At 39.2% G+C, this 18,024-nt stretch overlaps 1 protein-coding gene across 1 annotated transcript; it reads right to left on the minus strand.

Annotated features, from left to right (window-relative positions):
- Nucleotides 1–286: 286 nt before the first annotated feature.
- Nucleotides 287–17,542, minus strand: FNTA (farnesyltransferase, CAAX box, alpha). The gene is made up of 9 exons (XM_037164190.2): nucleotides 17,304–17,542; nucleotides 15,140–15,225; nucleotides 12,393–12,507; nucleotides 10,707–10,811; nucleotides 8,158–8,284; nucleotides 6,371–6,519; nucleotides 2,824–2,886; nucleotides 1,341–1,512; nucleotides 287–1,054 (listed from the first exon to the last, which is right to left on the minus strand). The coding sequence occupies exons 1-9, from the start codon at nucleotides 17,498–17,500 to the stop codon at nucleotides 932–934; spliced, it is 1,137 nt and encodes a 378-aa protein (XP_037020085.2). The 5' UTR covers nucleotides 17,501–17,542; the 3' UTR covers nucleotides 287–931.
- Nucleotides 17,543–18,024: the final 482 nt, after the last annotated feature.

Here is an 18,024-nt window from a genome sequence, read left to right on the forward strand (position 1 = left end):
CATTTAGGTTCTCTCCAACCAGACGCACTAAAGCTTTCTCACGGGAAGGGAAGCAGATGTGCCACGGGGACCTGGCAGAGGTGGACACGCCCACTCAGCAGGTCCTGAGCCCAGCACAGGCAACAGCGAGTTGATGGGCCGGTTCTACAGTATGGCTCTGGGAAGACTCATTTTTGGGAGGGTCGGGTGGTCCTTCTATGAGCTAGCTATATACCTTTATAAACCTTTTGGGTTTAAACCTCCTTTGGTGGACTTTGTTACATGCAATCAACTGACCAATTCAAGCTGTAATAACATTTCCTTTAATGTAATCATGTTTCTGGTTTCTACAATTTTATATCAGTATTTTCTTCCTCAACTGCTTTTCTAAGCTAATGTCCCTTTAATATAGTTAAATGTTATCTAACAAATCAAAATATTATGGCGTTGTTTTAGGATACATCTGTAGTTTTATCACAAAATCATTCTTTTGGCATTAGTTGGTTACAGTGATAGCGAGATACTGTGAGTGGCATAACGGCTCTAAGTAAGTTTCATTCCTTGCTTCCTGACCCGAAATTGAAGTTACTTCATATCAGTTACATACCAGTTATCTGCAGTCATCAATACTGCAAATCCTGATGCATATACCATTTAAGGAGCTGATACTAAGGGATTAGAGTAAATGTTGATAAGACTACAAAAGTTCCTCCATGTGACTTTGTTTCTTCTCCCTCCTTGCAAATTACTTTGCTTTAAAAGAATCAAATGACTAAGAGCTAGTATGAATAGCAGCAGCACCCAGGGAACATTACACTTAGTTCTCGTTAAAAAACAACACCTGTGCAAGTGTTACACCACAGGCAAAAGGAATGCTCGCTCCAGTTTTAAACTCCTGCATTAGAGTCTCTTAAAAAAATAAAAGCATTCTATGAAGTTCTTCTAGATGGTGTTATTGCTGTACATTTGTTGGTGGGTCACTTTCTGTGCTGTGTTTGCTTTGAAGAGATCTTCCGATGTACCTCCAATATTCCTTTCTTATAGTGTCCTTTTCTTTAGCTAGGATTTCACATAACTGAAAATGAAAAACAAAAAATGCATTAAAGAAAACACATAATTCAATCGATAGGGCAAGTGCTTCTGAGCTAACAGTTGTTCAACTCAGATGGTATTTTGATGGGACACACCCCGAGCTGGAGTCATAAACCAGGTTTGCCAGGGACGTGGGTGGCGCCCTAAGCAGCAGACACAGCCCTGCACTGAATTCTGAGTGACCGTGTTGGAAGAGGCATGAATGTCAGCACTGGGCAGACCCCATTCTGAGAACCCCAAAATAAAAGTGCTGAGTTCCACTGGCTTACCTCCAATGCTTTACTAAGAATGTCCTCCTTGTTGTCACATTGGTTTTCTAGCATATCTTCATAGATATCCACAAGAAAGGCAATTAGGTAGGGGGAACTGTGACTTGGTTGCAAATCAAGTAATTGATTTAATAGATTGGGATATTTGGAAAGACCACGATCCTGCAAAATCCTAAAAAAAAGTTATTCTAAATTTTGAGAACAAAAATAGTGGAGAGATCAAGAAATAACCCCTGAGAAATAAACGAGGAGACTTAATTTGAATGAATGAGGTTAAAGCTAAATGAACATTTTAAATTATATGTGAGCTTTCTCATGATTAATTCAGAGCTGAGTAAAATCAATTTAAAAGAATTATTAAGTTTAGGACCTGGCTAGTGTGGCTCAGTGGATTGAGCACCAATCCACAAACCAAAGGGTCGCTGGTTCAATTCCCAGCCAGGGTACATGCCTGGGTTATAGGCCAGGTCTTCAGCAGGGGGTGAGAGGCAACCACACATTGATGTTTCTGTCCCTCTCTTTCTCTCTCCTTTCCTCTCTGTCTAAAAATCAATAAATAAAAATCTTTAGAAAAAAGAATAATGAAGTTTAAAAGTGATCATTTATAACTGAAACTGCAACATAAAATTAAAGCAAAAAATAAATCATCTTCTTAAAATTGAAAAGTGAAGGAAAACACGAGAGATTTTTCTGATTCTTCGTCACATGGTTCCTTATTTCTTTAGCTACCCAGATACCAGAGGAGCCCACGCCGGCCACACCCCCAGCGTGACTGGGCTCTGTGCTTGGGCTCTTTGAGACCTCTCAGTTCCACAAGGAGACTGGTCATGTCAGTAGCCGGGCCAGGGAAACCATGTCAGCTTAACAAATGAGACATGTAACAGGAGGTCTCTAGAAGTAAAAACAGAAAGGCTGGCAATCTGACTATAACAGTGGGCCCTGCCTGACTGTGTTCCCGAGCTGACCATAAACCGAGTGTGTGTATCCCACTCCTTGACATAAAGACTGAAGGACTCATGAATACAATTATAACTGTATTATTGTTTACTCATGGACTACCCTGTGCTGGTATGTGCTTGGGAAGTGAAAAGAGGGGTAGAAGGCACTGTTCTTGGGTGTCACCATAACACACTTCTTTTTTTTTTAAAGATTTTATTTGTTTATTTTTAGAGAGGGGGGAAGGGAAGGAGAAATAGAAGGAGAGAAACATCAGTGTGTGGTTGCCTCTCATGCACCCTGACCGAAGACCTGGCCCACAACCAGGCATGCGCCTTGACCGGGAATTGAACCAGTGACCCCTTGGTTCGCAGCCCACACTCAATCCACTGAGCTACAGCAGCCAGGGCCATAACACACTTCTGCTCTCAGAGAAATACAGAAAATTCTTTAGTATCCTTTTGGAATTTGATTATTGAATATATTCCATGATGCATCATATTAACAGGTTATATTTTATATAAAAGAAGCAAAAACCACCTCTTACCCTTTCAAATAGTTCCATGCACTTTCATTATGTGGTACTAGTTTGATCATTTCCAAAGTGTACCTGTAAGAAAAAACCACAAATAAACATGTATATGATTTTAAGAGCAGTGCAATCATTAGAAAGTTTTATGAGTGTGGCATAGCTCAGGCTTACGCTTTCATTTCTCTCAGTCAACTTTGGTATCATTCTGGGTCTTACCGAAATCTCTCCAGTCTCCAGCTATCGATTCTTATTTACACAGTTCTTCCCTATTACAGATTTGTATCCAGTTCTGGGGAAGGACACTTAATATGAAGGCTCAATTCACAACAGAAAAAGAAATTAATGGGGGAGATTCCCTTCAACTTAGGCTTTCCCTCTGAAGAAATTGTCGGCTAAAACAAGATTTTCCTTTTACTGCTAAAGCAATCTTGGGGGAAAAGTCTATACTTATGGCTGTCAAAGTCATTGATAAAGGAGAACTATACAACCTTAGGCGTTGTAATAAAAACAGACACCATGGAAATTATATAGACAATGAATAAAAATTAAAAAATCAACACAAATGTACATTTCCTTTTTTTAATCCTCACTTGAGGATATGTGTGTTGATTTTAGAGAGAGAGGAAAGAGGGGCAGAAAGGGAGAAACATCAATCAGTTGCCTTCCATCCGAGTCCCGATTGGGACCAAACCACAACCTAGGTACGTGCCCTGACCAGAGGTCCAACCTGCAGCCTTTTGGTGAATGGGAGGACACTTCAGCCAACTGAACCACCCAGTCAGGGCGCCAATGTACATTTCTTATATTCCAAAACAAGGTCACTAGTAAACTATGATGTGATTCCCAGTCAAAATGGATACTCCCTATTTTCTCTTCCCCTGAACCAGATTATCATTAAATATAATTCAGATCTACTTACAAAAAATTCCAATGAAGTTACAGAACACTGCTTCACTATATACTTGCTCAAATAAGACACCGACTAAAGTCTGGTAATCTTGGTTTTGTTGTAGTGCTGATACAACAGCATTTTTTCTTCGGAGAGAACAGCAATAAACTGATTCGGCACTATTAAAAGTTTTGTTCCCAATTGCTTTTACATGACCTAATGTTTTCAGTTATTTGTAAAACCATGTTCCTGCAGGTATTAACTAGTCCTTCCAGAAGACTCTTAGTTTCCTTTTGGCAAACCTAAAAAAATCCATTTACACACATGCACTCAAGCATTGTCCATTTTAATGGCTGAAACAGACTTGGATGTCAGACGGCCCAGCGTCAATCGTAGCCTCATCGGTTATCACCCACATGCCCTATGCACACTGCAGAACTACTCTGAGTCTCAAGTTCTTCATCAGGTATCTCAGTGTGTTATGAGAATTAAATAAGATTTCCTGGCACATAGTAGTAAATGCTTGATAAATGGCAACTATTACTAATAGCGCTACTAGATTATGTATTCAAATGGACACATGACGGTGATGTATTTAATGAAAAAAGCAATGTGTATAGTATCACCTAGGCTGCTGGACATGTCTGCAAATGTATTTGTGAGGCTTGGAAGACACTCACACTGCTTGTAGTTCGCTCTGAAGAATGAAATATGGGAAGAGGGAGAGTAAGAGATTTTGATGTTTTATTTTAAACAAGCCAGTACAATTCCCCCCATAATTAGACTGCATTACTTTTAGAATAAAAGGGAAAAAAACTACAGAAAATAATCACCTGTATCTATTTGTATTCTTAAGAGTTAAAAATTTTATTAACTAAATTCTAGATAACCGCTACTCTTAGCATCTTATTTCTTGTACCTACCTATTTGAAGGGTATAATAAACTTTCAGCATAAAAAAACCTCTTAGATTCTTGCCTGATTTTTTAAATAGTTGTTTTTAATTGTTTGTTTAATTAATTAATTAATTAATTTTTAGAGAGGGGAAGGGAGGGAAAAAGAGAGGGAAAGAAACATCAATGTGTGGTTGCCTCTTGTACACTGGCTAATGGAGACCTGGCCCGCAACCCAGGCATCTGCCCTGACCGGGAATCAAACCAGCGACCCTTTGTTCCCAGGCAGGCACTCAATTCACTGAGCCACACCAGCCAGGGCAATTATTTTTATTTCTATTTGGTAATAGAAATCCAGTGATCTGCCTTTAAAGGCTATGAGAGAAGTCTGCATTTTCCAAACTCTTCGTATTCAATTTTTAACCATCTGATTAGGCCTAACCTAATATAGTAGGCTACAGTAAATAAGAAATTATAATATTTTGAAATCCCTAATTCTTAATTGGGTTAATTCAAGGCAGAATAACCTGACCATTCTACCTTTGGCAAGGAAGCCACTGAACTTTTTGAAGGATGACGCCTTGCTTTCCTTCAGCGCAAGTTTTCCCCCCAATCCTCACAACAGAACATCAAGCACAAAGAAAATACAGAGCTGTTAAGTAACTTCTATAATTAAATTACAACTATGGTCTCAGGAGACTATAAAAACAAACACGTGCAAATCTAAAACAGCCCACTGAGGCAAAATAGACAAAAGTCAGAAAAGAGGGGGCCATCGATGTTTATGTGGCTAATACATAAATTCATGCCAATTCAGGAATTTTCTAGCTCTCACAGCAGCTATAGGCTTGCCAGAGTGGTAGTTTCTAGAGCGGTAGTTTTCAACTGAGGCTGATTATACTCCTGAGGGCACCTCTGGCACAACTGCGGGCAAGGGTTACTACTGACAGATGCTCCTCAACTTACGGGGTTATGTCCTGATAAACCCATCGTAAATACTTAGGTCAAAAATGCATTTAATACACCCAACCCTACAGAAGATCAGAGCTTAGCCTAGTCGGTTTCTAGTGAATGTGTATTATTTCCACAATATCTTTTCTTTTAAGACTTTATTTATTGATTTTTAGAGGAGAAGGGAGGAAGAGAGGAAGAGAAACATCAGTGAGTGGTTGCCTCTCCCATTCCCCCCACTGGGGACAGGCCTACAACCTAGGCATGTGCCCTGACTGGAAATAGAACCAATGACCCCTTGGTTCACAGGCTGGTATTTAATCCACTGAGCCACACCAGCCAGGGCCTTGGCAACATTTTCAAGTCAGAAAATCTCAAGTCAAACCACTGTAAGTTGAGGACTGTCTGTACAGGGCATACAGGCCAAGAATGCCGTACACACACTCACGACGCACAGGACGGCCCCGCAACAAAAATCCTCTGGCCTCAAACCCTGCACTAGAATAACATGGCACCTGGGGGCTACTACACAAAAGAATTTTGTAAGAGAGTTTTAAAATAAAGCTTCCTAGACACTAGGAAATCTGATTTCTTCTCAGGCTGATTTCTTCTCTAGCAACAACATTTCAAGAAAGTTCAGACATTAAAAGTAGAGGTATACTATAATACGTATTTGTAAATTTACTACTTCATCTAAGTATTCTGTCCTATTACTTCCACGGCGGTAGAACTGGGGGCAGTCTTGATCTCTGCTGTATCCTCAATACCTGACATATGAAAGGCAAACAAATATTCTTTTAATGAGTGAGCAAGTGAAGGAGATTACTAACTGGACTTCTCTTTCCAATACAGCACGATCATTGTAGCCAGTGGTATTAGAAATTACAAAGTATCTTTGGTTCCAGACAGAATTATTTCTCACGTCCTCTTTAAGAAGTTGGTCTACATACTGCAGCTCATTATCCCAAAGTTTAAATTCCTTAAAGAAAATAAAAGATAAAATAGCCAATTAGAAACATGCCATTATTTATAAACAGTAACTAAATCAAACTTCAACAAAGCTAAATAGGGAGAGCAGAAGGTGTCGGACTCTGCACACAGTTGAAGGAGGATGACAGGTGCAAGTGAAGCAAATGCAGCGGGAAAGAAAAGTTTTCAGACAAGGGAACGGTCATGAGGAAGGGACATGAGGAAGAGGGAGCAGCCAAAGTGGCCTGGAATTCAGCACCACCTTCCCGAGAACAGTTTAGATAACAGGAGGCATGTTTATACTATTTAAGTCAAGAAGTTTTGTAAAAAACTAATTAAAAGCAACAATAAAGTTTATTTAACTAAATGTGTATGTACTGTTATGGTGAAATTTAGAGGGAAAAAACAAACTCATAATAAGAAAATTATTAACTTTAACATATTAATTTGATGAAATTTAATATTAATACATAATATAAAAGGGGTCATAAATGAATAAAATGCACATATATGACAAAATTACATTAAAATATATGTAGAAAAATATACATAATTAGATTTAGGCATACATTTTTTACATTATAAAGCTGTTTTAATTTTTAAATTATAGCTCAATAAAGACAATTTGAAAAAAGAGTAGAATGACCAAGACTTACAAATGCTGCAAAAGTCAGGGACATTAACTATGAAAAAGCTAGTGGAGTTATAGTTCTTATTTGATAATAACAAAAGAATTTCATAAAAAATAAAAATACTGAATATCTTTAGGAAGGTAGTTCTTTAAACAACTTTATTCAAAGTTAGAAAAGTTTAAATTTTTAAATAAAAAACTGGTTAAATGCTCTTGGTATGATGAATACTGTAGAAAGTAGCAACTACTGAAAGAAAATTCATAGTAAACAACAGCAGAATTGTCTGGTAGAATAAATTAAATGCCCACAGTGGGAGTCATAACTATTCTCTTCTATTCAAGATTTAGCATAAAATTTTAACAAGTGGACAGAAATAAAATATACAACACTTACTGTAAAATCATATTCCAAAATTTATGTATGCAAAAGTCTTAGTGTAATCTATGCCCTTGTTAATGAAAATCACACAGCTATGTTAAAAAATTATAAGTATTTTTAAAATTCAGTTTGTTGGCAAATTTGATCTGAAAATAGTAAGTAGTATTATCTTTCTTTAATATGAAGCTACTCACCAACACATCTCAAGAGATTATGAAGGTTAACCAACATGAAGGACGTCAGATAATTATGTATCTTAATTATTATCATATTATTATTTTTAAAGATTTTATTTATCTATTTCCAGACAGAGGGGAAGGGAGAAAGAGAAAGAGGAAAGAAACATCAACCTGTGGTTGCCTCTTGTGTGCCCCCTCCTGGTGACCTAGCCTGCCACTCAGGCATGTGCTCTGACTGGGAATCGAACCAGCAACTCCTTGGTTTGCAGGCTGGTGCTCAATCCACTGAGCCACACCAGCCAGGGCTTAATTACTATTAATAATTATATACATATTGTGTTGAATGATCTACATGTGTGTTTCAGTTCAGACGTATACTTACAAATTAATACTAATTTTAATAATTTAAGTCAGTTAAAAAATAATAATCTGGAAACACTGTAATAAGAAAGCCAATACCTGAATAACCCACTGTCGATGTTGCCAGGCATGGTAATTTTTTGCATCCTGATTAAGAATATCAGCAATGAACTCAAGCTCCTGAGATGGATCTTTCAGCCATTCCACCAACACTCGCCTGTGATGCCTAAAGACGGATGAAGGGAGAAGAGGCTGTGTTAACTTACCCAGAAGTTCAGCTCTGACTCTCAAGACCACTGGAAAAAAAGGTAACACAAAAGAAACACTAAGAGGAAAAAATTTCAGAACAGTAAGTTGAAAAACATAAAATAGTGATTTGTGATTTTTGTGTAAAATGAAATCAGTTTATGGCTTAAAGAAGGTTTATTTCAAGCTAAATCTGGAAGCATAGTAGTCTTTTGACAACCACAAAGCTCTGTCAAAGATTTGGGAACATTCCCAGATGGTATAGTGACACTACAGGAAATGTAATACCGTTTTATCAAGTTCGGAAGCTCCTCCGATTATAAATAGGCTGTCGGTTTTCCCAAAGTCAGTCCAAAGTGTCACCATGCAAGCAAATAGATGCTCATTTCACCAGTTCGTGGGCAGAAGTGAATTTATTTCTATTCTGGCAAGTAGCTATGATAAATTAAAAATTTGTCAAGAGGAGTTTTCCCCGTTGGAAAAACAAAACAAAAAACATGCCCCTGGCTCGCTACTTGTCTTCTTTGTCTCCTCGCTTCTATGTCTTCTTTTTGCAACAGCCAACCCTCATCTCCCATTTGTGATTCGATCGCTGTGTGGCTTCTTTTCCCACCACTTCCCTGCCGCTCACCCAGGCACCAGCCCACCCCTGGTGGGAGGACTGCTCATGCCAAGGTCTCTCACTGGCACCCAACTAATTAACAAATCTGCTCGTCAACTTCTGGTCCTTACTTTCCTTGACCTCTCCACAGTAGCTGATATTGCCATCCACTCCTTTCTTCCTAAAACTCTCTCTCCTCTTGGTTTCTGTGGTGACACTAACTTTTGGTTTCCCTCCTCTGTCATCCTGGAACACTTCCTAAGTGACAGTATTCACCAGTGTTCTGTCCTCAACCTTCTCCTCTAATTCTCCCTAAGCATCCTCACCCACAGCTATAACCTCAGCTCCACATGAGCATTTTGAACCAGGTACTGGACCACGGGACACAGGTTTTCCATAAGCACAGCAAACTCCATTTGTGTGATACTGAATCCATCCTCCTTCCCCACAAATGTGCTGCTTTGTCTCCCAAGTCCCCACTGTGGCTGGCACCACCATTCACCCAGTGGTCAAGCCAAATATATAGACATCATTGTTCTCTATCACTCCTCCAATAAATTAAATTTCACAACCTGTTGCTTCTGTCCCCGAACCCTCTCTCAAATTTACCCTTATCTCTCCTATACCCACCCACACTCTCTCCCAGCCCAGACTGCAAACCTGCTCCATCTGTGCTCCACCCGGCCATCAGGGTAAAACTTCTAAGACACAAACCTAATCATTTCACTTCCTTAAAACCTGTCAATAACTCTCCACTGCCCCTACGATCAAGTCCGTACTTCCTTATCGATGTTCACAAGGCTCTCTGTGACTTTATCCCATCACTCCCGAATTTAGTCACATGGAATCACACAACTCCCCGCTACATCGCATGCCTCTCCCTGGAATATTCTCATTGCCTCAGAGGTCCGTCCTCTCAGAAATCATCCTTAAATCTCTACAAAGCATAGACATGTGTGTCAGTCATCACACTGAAAAAGATAAAATGGTGGTAAGTCCTGCATTATGAACAGGCAGTGAGCGGCACAGAAACTGCAGACAGTGCTTGCTGACACCAAGCGGCTGCTGCTTCCACTGCACTAGCTTCACCACCAGCACTGCCTCGTCGCCTTCCTCCTCTACCAGCTCCGCAACCAACCGGACCACCGCTCCACCCCTTCCTGTGCCCCGCCCCCCACTATAATAGCAGCCACGGCAGCTTCCATTCATGGAGTGCTCACTATAGCCCAGATACTGCTGAAGCTCTTCATTTCTCTGTCTGCTTGCTCCACAATTCCTTTTTCCCCATTGTGTTGTTTCTCCCCCCCCTGCCTCCACCCAAATAATACTACACACTCTGGGCTATGTTAACTGAGGGGCTTAATTTCTAGAATATACTCTGTGAAAAAGTACATTACGCTTTTCCTATTACACTGTAAAATAACTGGTTTACTTGCTTTCCCTTTTAGATTGTATCTTTTTCATCTTTGTGTCTCTAGCAACAGTATAAATATTTTGAATAAACAAATAAATAGAAAGGTGACAGAAAGTCACCTTCTTCTGACTCTAGCAATATTACAGCTAATGTTGATATTCTAAAGAATAACAACCAACACTTGAGTGTTAACTATGGGTCAGGCACCACTTTAAGCACTAAACAAAACTCTCATTTAATCCTCCAACAACCCTATGAGACAGGCAACATTAGCTCCAACACAAAGTACTAAAATTGTAAAGAAACAAAAAATTCCCTATAATCTGATGAGATTATACCCAGAAACTATTAGCACAGTGACATGTTTCCTTCCTATTTTCATCTTACCAAACTTGATAGTTTTTGGGCTGCTCTTCAATTATTGCAGTGATGTAGTTCATTTCCTCATGCAGATCCTTTTGAAGTGACTTTAAGAGAACTCTCCGGAAATGCCTACAACAAATATCAAGCATTCAAAATGTCTCATTACTCTGCATAAATTGTCTGGCTATAGTATCAAATAAAGCTGCAAGACAACAACATAATCATACATTTTTTTTAGTGGTTGTCCAAACTCATACAACTATCTGGTGATTGGAGTAATGTAGCATTTAAAATTTTTTTTTTTCTTTTTACCTTGACTGGTGTGGCTCAGTGGATTGAGTGCCGGCCTACAAACCAAAAGGTCACTACTGGGTTGATTCCCAGTCAAGGCACATGCCTGGGTTGTGGGCCAGGTCCCCAGGAGGGGGTAAGCAACAGGCAACAGATCAATGTATCTCTTGCACATCAATATTTCTCTCCTTCTCTTTCTCCCACCCTTCCTCTTCTCTAAAAATAAGTAAATAAAATCTTTTAAAAAAGGGTAAAAATAAAATTTTTTCTTCCAATCTCCCTAACCCCTCTCTTTTGGCAACCATAGTTTGTTCCCTATAACTTTCAGTCTGTTTCTGTTCTGTTTCATTTATTCATTTATTTTGCTCTTTTAGATTCCATATATATGTAAAATTATGTGGTATTTGTCTTTGACTTATTTCACTTAGCATAATACCCTCTACGTCCACCTATATTGTCACAAATAGCAAGACTTCATTCTTTTTAACTGCTGCGTAATATTCTATTGTGGGTAAAGGGTGAGGCAAAAGTAGATTTACAGCTGTAATACAAATAAATACAATAATTAATAAATAATAATGCAACACTAAACTGTTTTGCATCCTCAAAACTGCAAGCCCACTTCTGCCCCAACCCGTGCGCGCACCACGCCTTCACCGATCACTGGCATCCTGGCTGCTCCTGGTCACACTGTAATGAGCACGGGAGTGCGAGTGACCTTTCAAGGTAGTGTTTTTGTTTTCTTCACATAAATACCCAGAAGTGGAGTCGCTACATCATATGGCAGGCAGCTCTATTGTTAATTTTTTGAAGAACTTCTATACCGTTTTCCATAAGAATCAAGCATTTTGAAGCAGAAATAGCAAAAGAAAACAAGTGTGAAATGTAAGACAAGACAACCAACTAATGATTATTTTCAGGTAAGTTATTATTTCTGGGGTTACCTGTGGTGTATCACACAAAAATCGAAAACATCTCTTTCCCTGTACAGTACAGCTTGTTCATTCAGATAACTATTTATATAATAAATTAATTCCATTACAAACATTTTCACATATTTTACTTTCAAAACCACTACAAAAATGCTACTTATAAATAAAAGAAGTATAGTGGAGAGTAAATGGTTTCTCCCACAGAAGGAATAAATAATGTCTAAAATGATAAAAGACCACAATTAAGCATATTATTTAGAATACAGAGTTTAATTCGAGAAAAAACATCCGAGAGTTACCGCCTCTAGGGAGTGGGACTCTGGCAGCGAGAAAGAATGAGGCAGAGGTCACTAGTTCTCGTTCGGTCACTGACTTTGAAACTGATGTGAATTATTTTGATAAAAATTAGCGTTAAGAAAAAGAAAAGCCATTCAAACTAACACACGAGACATTTAAACAGGAAATGTTAATAATGTGTATTACTCACCACACTGTATAATTGGCTGCATTCAACTCAATAGCATCTCCGGTTAGTTTAAAAGCTCGTTCACTTCTTTCATCACGCTGCAGAACGGCCCGGAAATAATCATAAACATCTCTAACTGTAAACAAGACAAAGCTGCATTAGGACTATCTTTCTTCTTCTTCTTTTTTCTTTAAGATTTTATTTATTTTCAGAGACAGGGGAAGGAAAGGAGAAAGGAAGAGAAACATCAGTGTGTGGTTGCCTCTCCTGTCCCCCTACTGGGAATCTGGCCTGCAACCCAGGCATGTGCTCTGACACAGGCAGCACTCACTCCACTGAGCCGCATCAGCCAGGACTATTGTCTTCCTTCTTTAAAACTACCATTATAATGCGCTGTTACATTCCACAAGGAAAGCTACTTTATTGCATTATTTAGAGCAGTTATTTTCAACTAGTATACTGAGGCACACTGGTTTGCCACAAGAATTTTTAAAACATGCAAAAACTGACTATTTAGTCAGAAGCACTGAGTTTTCCCTTAGATTGTCAATAAATAAATATATACGTAAATCACAACCAACACAACAGCTACCAGATGTGATACCTATTTTTTCAGATCAGCAAAAAATACACTTTTTAGTGTGCCACAGAATTTCAGTCATTAGTTTATGTGTGACATGAGATGAAAAAGGTTGAAAACCGCTATTTTTGAACAATAAGCAAAAGCAAACCAAATGACTGTGTGAATGCCACCATGATGTGTTAGTGTCACTGCCACAAGTTTCTAAAACTTGTGTCTTTTTCGACTGAGCATTGTTTCTGAGATCTGCCCATATTTTAACAGATCTAGATCCTCTGAATACTTGTGTACTATTAAATTGCATGACAATGATACCTTTCATTTACCCATTCTCCGAAACATGGATATAGGGGAGGAATAGAGGTCCACAGAGGTTAAATGTTAAATAACTTGTTCAGGGTTACAAAGCCAGCACAACGAAGTTAGAACTTGAACCAGCTGGTCTGGCTCTGAAGCGTGTGCTCCTAACCTCCTACTAAGTATCTTCTGGTGCCACATGCCAGAGTGAACCACGAACGCATCACAGAGGCGGCACTTCGGGCAGCTCTACTAGATATACCACACTGCTTTCCCAAACGGCCAAAATATGAAAACTACCATCGGAATGTATGTACCTATTCATATGTCCTAATACCTGAGATCACAGTTTTACTCTTTGCCATCTAGTTTATGGGTAGAAAATGACATTTCCCTTTTACTGTGCATCTCTCATTCCTAATGATAATGGATTCCCCCCAATTAATAGCCAATGAAATTTCCTCTTCTGTGAGTCAGCAGTTCATACTCTTCCTCCATTTTTTTTATTAGTTTGTTTCCTTAACATTTTGTAGGAATTCCTTATAAAGTTCTAAATTAGCAACCCTCTATTTTATATGGTGTTTCTTCTCCCACACTGCTACTTCCTTTTTAACTTATCATGGTATTATTATTTTTAACCCCAAGAGAAACGTATGACTGTATCAGTTTTCTCTGGTATCTTTGTTATAGGTATCTGACGAACCTGAAAAAATGTGGTTTTCATTTCTCTGATCACCAGTGAGGTTAACATCTCTTTGCAGATATTTGCATTTCTTCTAGTGAATTATATTTTCAAATATAATATCTCTCATAGTGTGAAAGTTTTGCATTTTTATATCTTCTGATCTTTTCCTTAATCGATTCTGAGTTTTATATCTTGCTTACTTTCTTATTCTCCCCAAGAATGAAAGATTATTCTCTAATACTTACTCCTAGTATGTTTACAATTTTGTTCTGGAACTTTAATTCATCTGTAATTTATTTTCATGTAAGATAAGAGACTGGGGTATAATTTTGCGTATAACCAAATGCATAGCAAACATTACAAAACCATTATTTGATTAATCCCAGCTTTTTCATACAGGTATGAGATGTTTTTTTCTCAAATATTAAGTTCCCGCTTATACTGATGATGAATTTTTAGATTCCTTAGTAATCTGTTTCTGTTCCCATTCCAGAGGTTAATTATCTGTAGTAGTATATTTTCATATTTGGTAAGGCAAGCCCTCACACCATTATTCTTCCTTTTCAAACATTTTTTGGCATTACCTAATAATCAGGAAAAATAATGCCTTTTGTAACACAGGAATGATCTGGGATAACAAAGCCTTAACTGAAAGAAATATAGACATGCACACACACACAAAACTAGCATTCCATTCCTATTCATTTCTCTTTTCAAGAAGAACAACTAACAATTTACATTTACACAGCCTCCAATTTACAAAGCATTTTCACATTCATTATGAAAAAATGATACTTTATCAAAGAAAACAGTCCATTCATTTTCATATCAGTAAATGTGTTCCAACTAAACCTAACATTCATTGCTAAAATATATTTTGGAATACTCATGTTTCAGCAACCAAAGTTTATTCTAAATATAACAGTAACTCATTTATGTTGTAGATTAAATAGTTAATGAAAAACACAGTAACACAGTAGTTATTATTATTATAACATTCATTACTTAGATTATGTCCACTCTTTGGAAAAAATAAAACTTTTAGCCATGAAAATAATTTACAAAAAAACCACAAAGTTAGCTTATCATAGTCATTTCGATTTTTATTAGACAAAAATCTGTCATCTATCTAGCCATATAGTTTTGAATTTCAACTCTGCTACTAAGCTTGACTTACAGACCTTTTCCTAATAAAGGTAAACTTACATTTTTCGCTATAAATGATCTGGACCACTGGACTGGGGCCATCATTCTGTGGCACTGGATCTATATCAGCCCATTCTGCTCTGTCTCTGAAATACATTTTTTTCAATGATTATATTCAAATGCATAAGAAAAAGAAGCCCGGTATTTTTTTAAATGGCAACAAATACACTTACATTAATACTAGTAACTTATAAACATCTTAATGTAACCATGGTTGGATTCTTCATGACCAAGTGTTGCCACTTTCCTTTACATATTACACTTTAAAATAAAAATAATATGAATAATCTTACAAATAAATTAATAAATTAACAGTTTTCAAATTTAAAGTTTTTATGTAAGAAAAACATGCTTTTTGTAGCATGTACACAACAGTTCTAAATTAGAAATCAATCTATTCATTGGTGTAATAAGACTCTGGAGTTAGTATTTTTTTTAATTTTGAGTAACAATTTACTAGGATTACTAGGAACTAACATTTTTAAAGCGTAATAAACACTACTAGTTTAATGTATGCTGACAGGCAGTCCAAGCAGTCAGGAGGCATTAGGCTCTGGAACCTGACACCTGAGTTGAATATTGGATCTCCCACTTACAGCTGTGTGACCTTGAAAAAGTTACTTTACGTCTCTGGGCCTCACTTTCTTCGTTTATAAAATAGAGATGATACTATTACCAACCAAATTTAGAGAGCTGTTCGGAGAATTAAGTGAGATAATGTTAGGCACTTAAAATGTGCATAATAATAAGCATATAGTATCTAACAAATACATAATATTATGCTGAAATTTTATGTTATGTTACAAATACAGCTTGTAGCATGTACTAAATGTATATAGTAAGTATTCAATGAATTATCCCATTATCAATGTCAAAATAACATTATAATCCCAACAATGGGATGCCTACAGACATTACTGTGTGAACTGCCCAGTGTGCACAAATTTAACTACTCTTTTACTTATTTTTTTCCTTTTGCCCAATTTTTTGGTCGTCTATACTGATCAGCTACTGACAGCAAAGATTCTGTAGCATCCAGACAATCCTGAAATTGTGCCCACTGTAACAGGGAGACAATCACCTGAGGTGTGAGGCCCGGAGCACAGGGAGGGGCATGAGAAAGGTTAGCCTGCCACACTTAGTCACTGGGAAATCAGACATAGCCAAGCGAAGCAGCTGAGTATCTCACAACCCAGACAAGAGGTTTGAGGGTTATGGAGCCACCCCAACCAGTTTAAGTCAGTAAAACATTAACAATAAAACAGTAAAATCTTGATAGTGACTTTCACTCATTCATAAAAACAAAGCAAACAAGCGTTTCCCTACCGCAGGTGAAAAACAAGAAGACAAAAGAAAAATAAGGCATAAGGGCCTCTCTCTTGTCTCTCTGCAGGTTCAACTGGAGCTAGGGAACCAGCATTATTATAAGAAAACAAAGAGCTGATGAGGCAGGACGGGGTGTTGGCAAAAAGAGTTTCAGCGGTACCCAACACTGCCTACTACACATCTACTTGTAGTATGTACGAGGTGATGCAGAAATGTATATATATATGAGTTTAAGGAACAAATATCTTTCCATCCTTACAGCCTTAACTGGGTGCCTGGCTGATGCTAGACGCTAAGATGTTGAATGAAAATGTCCTGGTCCTAAAGATTAACTTACACTAGGTCTCTCCATTTCAGCAGAACAAACCAGGGGAAGCCCTTACACCTTGTCTTTAAAGTGAGTAAATCTGTACCTTATTTAAATCATTATTTCTTGCCAGGTTATCAAAATGTACCCGTCCTTTGGTACAGTCAGATTATTATCAGGCTATCTTTGTGGGAGTATAAAGCAGAGCGGGAGATTTCTTAAATTCCTGAACCACGACACCTACACAGCCAAAGAGAGAGTGGTCCCCAGTGTTCTGCGCTGCCTGTCGTCCTCCCTTTCCCGTCCCTCGGTGACAGTCTGGGCTCCAGGGAGCACGAGGGCCGCGGGAGGGCCTCGACCCCGCGGAGCGCGGACCCCGCCGAGCGCGTCCCCCCTGCCGGACAGCGAGGCCTCGGAAACTTCAGCGGGGCAAGGCTAGGCACAAGGAGCCGCCCGAGAACCGCAGACCAGGGAAAGCCCCCGACTTCGAGGGCAGGGATTCCTAACCCGCGGCCCTGCCGTGGGAGTTACCTGTACAGAACATAGGTAGGTGAGTCCAGGCTCAGGAACCCGTCATCCATAGGGGATGCCACCGCTTCTCCGGCCTCGGCTGCCATCACTTCTTGCTGCTGCTGGGGCGGCGGAGGTTGTGGCTGGGGCGGCGGCGGCTCCGGCTGACCCGGCTCGCCGCCTTGCGTAGCCTCACCAACCCCCTCAGTGGCCGCCATCTCGCACCGGTCCGCAGCCGAGTTGGCGGCGGAGGCCCCGCCCCTCCGCGGCCCCGCCCCTCCCTTTCCCCGCCCCGCCTCACGCGCCCTACTTCCGCTTCTCTCGCTTTCCTACCATAGAGGTGCGGCCTAGAGCGTCCCGGGCGGGCGCCTTATTCACGGTCAACTGATTTGGGTCCTTTTTTTCGGGCGAGACTGCGCCACTGCCCTTAAGGGTTGCAGATTTTCTATCTGTCTTTGCATATGTTGGTCTTCCCATTGCCTGTAGTTGGCCACTGGGGACTTGCTTAGATCCCCTCAGTAGGGGAGATGGCTCTCCTCTCGTTTTGTTCGGAGTCTTAGGAGCCAGGGATAAGAGCCGCTTGCCTACAGCTCAACACCCAGTCACACCTACATATCCAGGGAACTGGCCTCAACTTTGTAAGGACCTTTACGTTCCTCGTGCACGGTTTTTTTTTTTTTATGCTAAGAGTTTATATCTCAGAACTTAAGTAATTTGGGGGTTTTGTTTTTTGAAATTAAAA

Source organism: Artibeus jamaicensis, unplaced genomic scaffold (assembly GCF_021234435.1).
Source record: "Artibeus jamaicensis isolate MK-2021 breed Jamaican fruit bat unplaced genomic scaffold, CSHL_Jam_final scaffold_833, whole genome shotgun sequence".
Lineage (NCBI taxonomy): Eukaryota > Metazoa > Chordata > Mammalia > Chiroptera > Phyllostomidae > Artibeus > Artibeus jamaicensis.

Bases quoted from the DNA above. Each gene is read 5' to 3' on its own strand.
- FNTA (XM_037164190.2), bottom strand. From the start codon at position 17,500: ATGGCGGCCACTGAGGGGGTTGGTGAGGCTACGCAAGGCGGCGAGCCG. The intron at 12,508-15,139 runs GTAAGTTTACCT...TCTTGTTTACAG, and splicing joins GATCATTTATAGCGAAAAAT to TTAGAGATGTTTATGATTAT. The intron at 10,812-12,392 runs GTGAGTAATACA...TATTTGTTGTAG, and splicing joins GCAGCCAATTATACAGTGTG to GCATTTCCGGAGAGTTCTCT.